Source organism: Micropterus salmoides, unplaced genomic scaffold, assembly GCF_014851395.1.
Source record: "Micropterus salmoides isolate LMB-PRFRI ecotype aquatic unplaced genomic scaffold, ASM1485139v1 Ms_hic_scaffold_22, whole genome shotgun sequence".
Taxonomy (NCBI): domain Eukaryota; kingdom Metazoa; phylum Chordata; class Actinopteri; order Centrarchiformes; family Centrarchidae; genus Micropterus; species Micropterus salmoides.
In genome coordinates this window covers 15,587,963-15,598,752 of record NW_024041373.1, presented here as the reverse complement: position 1 = coordinate 15,598,752, position 10,790 = coordinate 15,587,963, and the positions used below count along the sequence as shown (strand labels likewise).

At 37.5% G+C, this 10,790-nt stretch overlaps 2 protein-coding genes across 2 annotated transcripts; one reads left to right on the top strand and one right to left on the bottom strand.

Moving 5' to 3' along the window:
* Positions 1–195: 195 nt before the first annotated feature.
* Positions 196–3,582, bottom strand: zgc:110319 (uncharacterized protein LOC796111 homolog). Its single transcript, XM_038737882.1, has 8 exons — positions 3,488–3,582; positions 2,845–2,945; positions 2,565–2,700; positions 2,114–2,180; positions 1,915–2,026; positions 1,759–1,822; positions 1,320–1,494; positions 196–952 (listed from the first exon to the last, which is right to left on the bottom strand). Exons 1-8 carry the CDS (start codon positions 3,550–3,552, stop codon positions 881–883), a joined length of 792 nt encoding a protein of 263 aa, XP_038593810.1. The 5' UTR covers positions 3,553–3,582; the 3' UTR covers positions 196–880.
* Positions 3,583–4,513: 931 nt separating this feature from the next.
* si:dkey-228d14.5 (uncharacterized protein LOC796266 homolog) lies at positions 4,514–9,199 on the top strand. Its single transcript, XM_038737881.1, has 7 exons — positions 4,514–4,848; positions 6,066–6,113; positions 6,201–6,263; positions 6,356–6,423; positions 6,501–6,631; positions 7,393–7,570; positions 8,448–9,199. The coding sequence occupies exons 1-7, from the start codon at positions 4,784–4,786 to the stop codon at positions 8,639–8,641; spliced, it is 747 nt and encodes a 248-aa protein (XP_038593809.1). The 5' UTR covers positions 4,514–4,783; the 3' UTR covers positions 8,642–9,199.
* Positions 9,200–10,790: the final 1,591 nt, after the last annotated feature.

The following is a 10,790-nucleotide window of genomic DNA, read 5'->3' as shown; positions in this document are numbered from 1 at the left end:
CATTATTTAGTGAAAAGACTGTCACATTTCACTATTCTTTACTTTTATTCCAGTATGTGAGTAGTCAGTCCTTGTTTTTTTTCCTCTTTCCACATGACATTGCCGGACAGGTCATAGCTAGAAGTAAATAACTGTAATAATAATTAAGAAAGGGGATTGTACCCGTCTGACTCTTATTCTGTATATCGCTTTACATGCTGACTGTAATAAGTTCTTTATTTCAGGTTGCCTTTTTTAATAACACATGAACATTAGCCTGGCTCATTTAGGTACTTTGCTGTTAATTAACGACCACTGTTTCTGTCAAATAAACAAATAAATGAAATGAATCAACAAAGATTTGCTTTCAAACTGTGAACTTTGTTTCATGTGACAGTAAATCTGAATGGAGCACAAATCAGATAAATATAGCATACATATCTTATAGGGTGTCCACTAATTGCACCCTAAATAACGTCATTTATAGATGATGCATTAATAAGCAAAAACAGTTCAGTTCTGTTTAATTTGGTAAATGGCCGCAACAACTGGAATATCATGTCAAATCTTCATTATGTATGACCATAACCAGTGTCAAAAACTTTCACAATATTTCCATACTATGGAAATATTCTTTCAAAATATACAATATTTATAAGAAATAAATACATCACATTTACAGTCATCACAACAGAGCATTTTGACTGGTTTGGAGAACAACAGTATTTTTCGTATAGTACAGGGGGCATCCAGTATGTACATATACAGCATTAACTCTTAACAGTATACACACAAAATAGCAGGTAATTTTGACAGTAGAAGCGTAAGGGAAATAATGCATGTCTGTGTTTTCACACAGTGGATCTAATAAAAACCTTGAGTGTGTTGGTCGAGGAAGTTTTTATTTTTCTTTTAATTTGCGTTCCACCTCTGAGAAAACCTTTGCATTGATTTCATCCACTTCATCTTCCACCTGGGCAAAAAAAGACAATTCACAAAATGTGAAATATGACAGAAAAGTCAGTAGAGACTATTATTGTACCATCATTCCGATCGTGTCAAAAAAACTCAACTCAGTATAGTAGCAAGTAAGTAAAATGGATATCAAAATAGGATCATCTTTTCTTTGTTTTCATCATTTTATTCTAAATCTACTTGTTGGAAAACTGCACCCACAGATTGAAAAAAATACTGTCTGGTTTTCTTCTCATACTAAAAGGGCTCAAAAATCTAAGGTGAAATGAGATCACAGCGGAATGTCCTGCTTATGATAATCTAAATATCCATACAGCAACTTCTGAAACCAATCCCAGAATGAAAGAAAAAATCTTGATAATCACCTGTTCCACATTGTCAACTTCAGGGATATAGAACTGCATCATGTTCTGAATGCCGTTTTTCAGGGTAACTGTGGAGCTGGGACACCCTGTGCAGGAACCAACCAGCTTCAGTTTGACTGTGCCATCCTCAAACCCCTTAAAGATGACATCGCCTCCGTCCTCCTGCACTGTAGGCCTTGTGAGTGAACGGGACCATATCAGTTCAAAGCAGCACAAAGGACAGACAGATCAAGACTGTTATCACAGCACAACTGTCTTTTCTGTGAGCGCCACTGTTATGAGGGCTAAGTAAAGAAATATCATAAAGAAATATTTGATCAGGATTGAAATAATATTTGAAATACATAAACTATTAAACAGTAAGCTATATCCCAATTGCAATAGACAGACAAAGACTAAATTTATTACATAAATTGCTATCTAAGTTACTAGTTTCTACCTGATTCTGGTGTCCAGAAGCTCCTTTATCATCGATACAATATCATCATCATCTTCAGAATGACCTACAATAAAGACAATTTCGATAATTTTATAATATGCAGTCAAGCAGCTGCATAACTCCAAGGTGTCTAACATGGACAGGTTGCATCCTCACTGCTTTCATTGTATACTGCTCCAGTTGTTATCGGGTCACCACTCTCAAAGAAGTTAGCAATAGCCTCCAAAGCATGACGCTTAATGTCAGTCCATTCCACATCCTCGTCTGTCTGCCAGGAAAACAAAGATAACATGTGCTGTTTCACCACAAAGATTTCATAGGAACAGAATCACAGATGGAGACAATCTTTACTTACTTTAGTGACTGTGATGAAGTCAGGGCCAAAGAACACACTTTTTACTCCTTCGATTTCAAACAGGTCCCTGAAATAAACATGTTATCATGTTATTGTTCAACAAAAGGTGAAAAACATGAAATTTGTGTTCTTGTTAGTTCATTTATTGATAACAGCATACACTTTGTGCTAGCCTTTATCAAGAGTGTCACTGATGATTGTACTGCTTTTTGACACTGCTGTCATTTTAGTCAAGACAAAATGTATCAGCAAACAAAATATCATATCTAGAAAATATATTCTGTCTGCCTATAATATATAAGTATGCCTTTTTTCTGTCTTGACATCTTTTTTGACCTGCCTTCTAAGGGGAAACATGGTGGAACGCTTCCCTTTACGGTTTCTATTTTATAAAATTAGAAACAGTACAATGTAAACACAACAAAGTACAACAGTAAACTGGACACACAACCTGGCTAAAGATGAGCATCCGGCTGAGCTCGGAGAGGGAAAGTCAAGCGTCCCACTTCCTAGGACAGGTTTACCAGGGAGAAACTTCAAGCTGCTGGGGTTTGGAGTGTCTTGAGTCTGGATGGACAGGTGTCTTACTGGAAGATATTATAAAAATAATTTCTTAGTAAAGGCTCTTAGTTTATGGGGTTTGTTTTCTTGTCAACATGGCAGTGATGATGATTACAACAAGATGACAAAAAGAGTGAATGTATAAAGTTGTCCAAACAATGGTTTCTCACTTGAGAAGCGTGTGGTTCTTGTCCCAAGCTGAGGCTGATCTTTCCTAAAGCTCTGGGTCATGCACTGTGAGTGGTATGAGCTTCTGGTCTTGTCTGGAAACCTTACAAAGTCAATAATATTAGACAATGTCTGTCAATCAACATAGGACGTAGATTCATTCATTTCCTGAGGCAAGATTAAACAGTAAGGTGGAGTTGACGATTGAAAGCAGCGTCAGAAAATGTTTACCAATACCATAGCTGTTAGCTCAGGGTTTTGATGTACAACCCTACAAACTTGTGACGTTATCCAGAGGCTGTTTTAGTGTTTTGACAAACTTTACAGTTCGAGCTAGCTAAGGTTAGCGGCTAAGTAACATGACTGGGATCGGGAAAGACACACATGTGAGATCAAAAACGATTACACGTGGATATATTTAACTAACTGTTTCGATATCTCCACCGTAGTTATGGATGGATTGGATTAGAGTGACAATCCGTTGTCTAGTGTCGCAGTTTGCTAGTCAGCTAATTAGCTAGCTAAAATTAAAATCTCAAACACACGTCGGAATTGCAAATTTATGCTTTACACAAGCATCACAAGTTGACATAACAGCAGTACAACATGTACAAAACGATATGTTATAGCTGTAGAGGTTCAAACCTAAAGTGAGTCGTATTTCTTGCCCGTAACAAATGGCGAAGTCCCCATCTCATGTGCGCCGCCATTTTGTTTGTTTTGAAAATGAGGACCTCATGTGGTAGACAGCGCAAAGTCCTGAACAGGTATTTATTAGATATCTGTTTCTGATATTTACTTTTCTTTTGTTAATTTACTCATTGAAACAGCCCAATAACAATTTATTGGGCTGTGAAAAAAATAAGTAAAACGATAATAAAAAGTTATACATATTAATATGTTTATAGAGAATAGTTAATTATCATAAAGAGTTAAATTGTATTATAGAGTGCCTTAAGGACACCAACCAATAGCTGTTTTCCTAAATAATATATTTATACTTACTAAAAAATGTAAGCCATGAGACCAGGTTGTTTGTCTCAACACACTACAGCATGGGTCGTGGCTGTAGTCAGGTTATTTACTTTAGCAGTATGCATAGAGGTAGCCTACTTAAATCTTATTACCGCAAGTGAGTCCAGCATTTTAAATTTTACTGCATGATATACTCCAAAAAACGTAATATTAAGTAGCTAGTAATTATTGCTGTCGAAAAAAATGTAGTGGAGTAAAACAAAATACTATCTTCCATTAAAATGTAGTGAGGTAGGAATATAAAGTCGCATAAAATGGAAATATTCAAGTAAGGTACCTCAAAACTGTACTGGATGGCAGGAAAAACAAAGGATGTCACTGCCACATCAAACAGAAAACATTCCTTACGTTACAGTCATAAAGAAATACGGTTTTGTTTTCTGTATAACTCTCAAATTCAATGTACACATACACATGCATCTATCTGGAAGAGTTCATAATTCAAATCCAGAGTCACCTGGTAATCTATGTCGAACTCTGCAGTAGCTGCTAAGATGGAACATGAATGTGAGTCTGTTTGGAATAAAACAAACAAAGTGACAGCATCTTGAAGGCCAACCCCATATTTCCCAACATTTGTTCTGACAGGACAAGGTGGTGCTCCAAAGGAGTGGCTGAGAAAGAAAGACTCTCATAAAAGCAGGGCCATACCTTCGTTGGTGGAAGATTATAGTTAGCTACAGCAGTGCAACTGTCTGCTTGAAGAACTTGAACTATATGTATGTTATATAGGCTTAGGACTTTATCATTTGTTCTAGTATACTAATCTCGTTATGTTGGTAACGGGCTGACTACATAAGGAATTTCTAAAACCCCTGCAGAGGTCTACTGCTGAGTGTTTTCAACGCATCTGGATTTCAGGAATCCCTGTTTTAATTTGTTACCTATCTTCTTAACCACCAAGACATGGTGCTTTGGATTATCTTCCCAATTTCCCTTGCCCTGGTGTCTTTCATTGGAACATGGACTGTGTAAGTTTACCAGAAATTCACATTATCTCATTTATCTTTAGACCCTTGTGAAACTACTAAAACATTTGTTTTTACAAGTACAACTTTTTATTCTGAATCTCTCTGTGTGCTGACCTGCAAATGTCAAGTTTCCATTAGCTTTAGACCTTGTGAACATTCTTAAAGAGCTAGTAAATACACTTATTAATCAGTATTATTTACATCTGAAAGCGTGTAAGTTTAAAGCTGATCATGACGCTGTAATTGTTCTATGAAAGGTTATATGATAATGTAACAACAATGAAGCTCCTTAAGTACTTCATGATTATCAAGAGTGGTATTTGATCTGTACATTTGTGCCTTAGTGCTGATACCACTTGGCCTTGAACACAAAGTGATGAGATGGCACCACAATATGTTTTGGCAGACTGCTTTTATTATAATATTTTAGCTCTATATATGTGTTATCTGTGAAAAGTGTGTAGGTAAAAGTCCAACTCAGTGTGAGAAAACTTATACAATTACATAATAAACACTTGCAAACTGCATACAGCAGCGTTAAAATATGTGATCCAGCAAGTTTTTTGCTGCAAGGTGTGCCCACCAGACTGGCAAGAGGCAATGCCTATTAGTGAATAGTGATCTTAGTTCCTCATTCTGCTGTCATCCATTTCATTTAGTGTTTGACTGAATGTCTTGATAAAGTTAATATTAAAAAAAATAAACAAGTAAAATGAAAAAATTTAATAGGTGTTCATTCTTTTCAATATCTTTAATATTTGTGGTGGTTTATTGATGAATCAGCATGAGAATAAAATCACTGGAGCTTAGTGGGCATCCTCTCTTCCTCAGTTTATAAATAATAGATAATAAACTTTATTTAAACAGTGCTTTTCAAACACAAAGTGCTTTATTTGATCTAGGATAAAACATTCCAAGACTGAGGGAACATAAAATTAGGAAATTAAAATGGTACAGAAGTAAAACAAAATATTGAGGCCATCAGTTTTGTAGTTAAAAAAATATACTGTATATCCCAGAAATCCTAACAAATTTATTCAGTCACCAGGAATGTTCTGTTCATGACTGACGTTTATTCTGAAAAAGTGGTTATAGATCATGCTTTTTTATATCAACATATCAATAATAGAAAAACTACCGTACAATAGTTTGAATGTTAATGAGCCCAAATATTAAAATTGTGTGACTGTAGAATGTCTTTTGTTTCATGTTTCCAGATATGGCCTGGCCTTCTACAACAACCATGTGTGCTCTCTCAGTGACTGGTGAGTTGTGTCTCTATTATTGTAGATTGCTGATCACCAGCATTTGAATGTGACAGATTCTTCAGAACCTCATTATTTTGTTTTCAGGGGAGGCGACACCTACTGCAGAGAGAATCAGTCCACTGCATGCTGCCTTGTTCCCACTATAAGGTGAGAATGCAGCTCACTTTAAGTCACCATTCGCTTCTCCTTTCCAGTGGAGTAGTGAGACATAATTAATTTAACATATTATGTGATTCCAGCTCAAGTGGAACCAGTGCACCCGAAAACTGCCTTTTTACAGCCGTAATCAACGCTGGATCCTTTCTGTGTGAGTATACCCTCCAAAGGCCTAAAACGTGATATGAATGATATGTGTTATACCAACTGTGTTCCCCTTTTTTTTAGTTCTGGTGTTCTGCATATTCCACCATGCCCATATTATGGAGAAACACTCATGTCATTCCATGCAAAGCAAGTTTGCACTGGTCTTTGGTGTTGTGGCAGCCATGGGGGCATTCGCAGCAGGGAACTGCAATGTAAGTACTGCACTACCTGCTGAACTTGTTCAAGTTTACCGTGAAGTTATGCATTATTACACCAGAATCCACAGTGTCAAGGGACACAAACACAACAGTAAGATGACAGGACTTCGTCATATAACAGTAACAATAAAGCTGAGCACCTTCGATTTGCACCTGTGCTGAAACAGCAAACAAGGGTGGGTAACTATTTGTTTTATGTCTGTAATAATCTGTAATGATTTAGAGCACATGCAAAGTTGGCAAGGCTAGTACACCTCCTCCGCAGTTTTTAACATAGGATGGTTTGATTTAAAGTTAATTGTAGCATTTTATTTAACCCAATATCATCATCAGCACTACATAATAATATTAAGATTTTCCATTTTGTACTACACATACCAGTTAAGCAGCTGTTTCCTACATGATAAACCAAATGAGACTAATATTACTAGACCATAAAACAGGAGTGAATGGGAACCACTTACTATTAAAAAGAGTTTTAAAGAGAAATTAAAATGCACCAAATACAAAGTTTGTTTGTTTTTTTAATACACCCAGACGCTTAGAAAGGCTCTCTAATTGCAAGTGCCGATTTGTCAGGTGACAGTTATTGTGTTTCACTCCAACTACAGGAGGTGGTTGCTGTTTCGATCAGTTAATAGTTGATTAGTAAAAGAATTTAGTATTGACATCTATCAATGTTGAATAATCTCTGCACTGATTTCAACTATGTATTCATCTGTTCATCCCTACAAATTGCTTACTGTCCTCCACAGCCAGGTGACCTGACACTCCTTCACTACCTCGGGGCTGCCATCAGTTTCATGTGCATCTGCTTTTACACTGTCCTGCTCACTGCACTCACCAGTAAGTGTGTGCTGACAGGATATGAGAAGGTCCTCTACCCAGTACGCATCGTCCTCACAGTGATTCAAGCCATTGTCACCATCTGCTGTATCCTTTCATAAATCACAACAGGTAAATGAACTGTATTTTTGTGTAGTAATTATTCCACAAAACTCCTTTATTTGGGGGCATTTTTGCACAAGTTATAATGACAGGCAGGCAGTGAGTTGTGGCTTGGATCAGTACATTTCAGCAATTGACTTCAGCAGTGAATTGCCTTGTCCAGCTGTTTCACAACACTATAGTCTCTATATGCGATATTTGGATCCGGTCTGCTGCTCTGTTTGCAAAGTAGGACTGGCCATAGCAGTCCACATGACAGAAGTAGATTCGAAAAATGTCATTTGATCAATATTTAACCAGTATTTGTTTCCTCATAACACTCCCAGCCGGACAGTGACACAACAGGAGGCCTCTGCTGGAACAGTTTAGGATTTCATGTTAAGCTCAAAGGCACTTTTGACACAAGTTTGTGATACACACCTTTAAGTTTAGGGATTGAACCTCTGTTTGAAGTGGCACATGTCAAAATTGATTACAGTTTTTATATACAGACTAGCCTATGTGTGCAAGAGCATGAGGTACTGTATTACAGGAAGACAAGAGCTTTCACCCTGTAGAACGTTCACAGTCATTCAGGTCATGGTATATCTAGAAGTGCTAAGTCAAAGGCAGCCAGACTCTCATTAAATTCACTTAGCACTTCTAGAAACACGCTGAAAGTGTATTTTGTGCTTTGATACATTTCTATTGTCTGTATTACTGTCATCAAGGGTTTAGGCTGTACACCAATGCCGTCAGTGTGTCTTGATGTGATCTCCAATCCATTCAGGAGCAATATACAATGAAACGTTCCTATAAGTGATCAATGACACATCTGGCTGCTTTTGGCTGTTCCATACATCCTTAACTTGAAACCCTTCAGACACCGCTTTGTTTGCCCAGGACGAGTACTTTTACGTTCATGTGTCAGCTATATTTGAGTGGATGCTCAGCGTCAACCTGGAGCTCTTTGAGCTCAGCTATACCGTGGAGTTTTGCTTCTTCTCGTCCTACATGCTTTCAAATCTATTGAGCAAACGAGAGGAAGAAAAGCCTTTGATGATAAGTATGTCCTGATATGAGGCTGCCAGGGTCCGGCTGAAGCACATGAGCAGGGAGAAGGGACTGAGTGAGACATCTATAAAGACAGTGGCTGGACCGTGGCTAGAGGACGAATAATGGTTTTTCTTCATTTTGCTGGGATGGATTTATATTCATTTATGGATTATGACCACTTTTATTCCACACTCTTGATGCTGTTAAAATTGTATGATTTTCATTTCTGGGCATTTCTGTTCCTTAGATAAAACATTATTTATTTATTGAAACAAACCAGCTTGTACAGCAAATGAACAAAACCTATCAGTCGTATTATACTTTTGTGGAAGACATGGTGATACTCTGCCAATAGAACAAATAACCTGAGGTGTCTCTACTACACAAATTATTTATGTTAATACTTTTTTTGTGCAATGACATAATTGATATAATTTTTGTGCTAACATAATCAACAATGAACTAAAATATCCTCTCACTGAAACTCTCACTGATGCTGGCTTAACATTAGGATTCTTCAGTGGTTCTAAGCACTTGCATAGGTTTGGCACTTTAATAAATTCCTGATCACTGTACGCACTGAGGAGTCCTATTATTCTGCTGATATACAGATTTGACTTTGACAAGAGTAGAGGACGTTACAATACACCCATTCTGACATTTTAGGTCTCTGTGACGTCTCAAGATCCTGTTTGACTGGATGATTAACTGAGTGGCATTCAGAGATATTCATTTTTAGACTATTCATCTTCAAGGATGTCAACGCCTCAACGGTTACAGATCTATAGCCTAAGTGCAGTGTTTGTTACGTACAACACAGTGGGTGTTGTCATTATCCTTTGCACTACAACGTTTTAAGGTGTGTTTATGTATCTCAGTGAATGTGTATATCAGAGCGATGATTTCTGAATGTAATTAGGCCTAACAGTTTCTCAAGTGATGGTTAAAGAACCAAAATCAGAACTGGTCTGGTTATTTCACTTGAGAGATTTCTTTTATTTGTGGTCTTGTCCTTCGTTGCCCTCATGTATGTGGGCAGATCTTAGTTGTGAAAAGGTGATGTCCCATAGGTCCGAGCACAGTAGGCTATATCATGTGACCGCCTTCATATGTTTAGATGATGGTAGATTTTTTTGTCAATATTTATGTTTTTTTAGCAGCCTTTAAGTCACATCTTGACAGAAGATGCAAGTCCCCTGTAGCCTGCTCACAAAGTAATTGTGGAACCATTGGGTCCCTTGAAAGGTGCTATAAAGACATAATTAAATTTACAAAGGTTTCAGTTTTTTATAGCAACTGCAGTAGTGGATGTCAATTTATCCTAGAAATATGTAAAGTAAACCCCAGGCTTCGTTTTTTCTGAAAGGTCGATTGAAAAAAATGCTAGATGAGAGACTGCATTGAGTTTCAGAAGCTAGTGAACTGGTGTTCTGACGATATGCTGCCCTATCGAAAAATGCTACCTTATGTGTTCCCTTTTCCAATCCCATAAAGTTATAACTCTCACAGTATTATGACATCTCCTGTTTGTTTTTTTTATTAACATCATTTCAGGGATAGCGTATTCTGACTAATATCCCCTACCAAATAATGCTCCCGCTACAAAATCATTTAATATTGCACCACTCATCACTCCACTTGTACTGTGAGATGGGGAGCATGTTGAAATACTATACTAAACCATCTTTATGTATATATATATCAAGGGTAGCGTATTCTAATGATGTTTTGTTTTGATATTGCTGACGATCAGCCACTGTCTCGACGGCGTGCCCAACAGCAAGGTTGCACAGATTTATGGGCGTGGCTCTCTCTCAGAGTTCAGCAGCATTTGAACCGCCAGAGTCTTGAAGAAGCAGATTAGCTTTGTTTTTGAATTCTTAAACCTTGTTGGGCTGCACAATTAATCTAATCGCAATCGCGATGTCGTCATGTACGATTGCATAACCGCAAAAAGTGTGCGATTTAATATAACAGAAAAAGTGTGTGTGACCCTCTCTTCTCTGTGTGTGCTGCAGACTGCTCACTATCTCCGCCCACACCGGCCTCTCGCACATGCCCCTAAAAAGAAATAAGCCTATATGCAATGAGAAAAAATGTTTTATGACCAGTGTGCAAGTAACTTTTAAGACAAGACAACAACCAACCCTGACCCCGCCCCGCCGCTAAT

Excerpts from the sequence above, each read along its gene's own strand:
- si:dkey-228d14.5 (XM_038737881.1), top strand. The coding sequence starts at position 4,784 with ATGGTGCTTTGGATTATCTTCCCAATTTCCCTTGCCCTGGTGTCTTTC. Across the intron at positions 4,849-6,065 it reads TTCATTGGAACATGGACTGT|ATATGGCCTGGCCTTCTACA; the intron begins GTAAGTTTACCA and ends TCATGTTTCCAG. Across the intron at positions 6,424-6,500 it reads CAACGCTGGATCCTTTCTGT|TTCTGGTGTTCTGCATATTC; the intron begins GTGAGTATACCC and ends CCTTTTTTTTAG.
- zgc:110319 (XM_038737882.1), bottom strand. The coding sequence starts at position 3,552 with ATGGCGGCGCACATGAGATGGGGACTTCGCCATTTGTTACGGGCAAGA. Across the intron at positions 2,946-3,487 it reads AGAAATACGACTCACTTTAG|GTTTCCAGACAAGACCAGAA; the intron begins GTTTGAACCTCT and ends TGACTTTGTAAG. Across the intron at positions 1,823-1,914 it reads AGCAGTATACAATGAAAGCA|GTCATTCTGAAGATGATGAT; the intron begins GTGAGGATGCAA and ends TCTTTATTGTAG.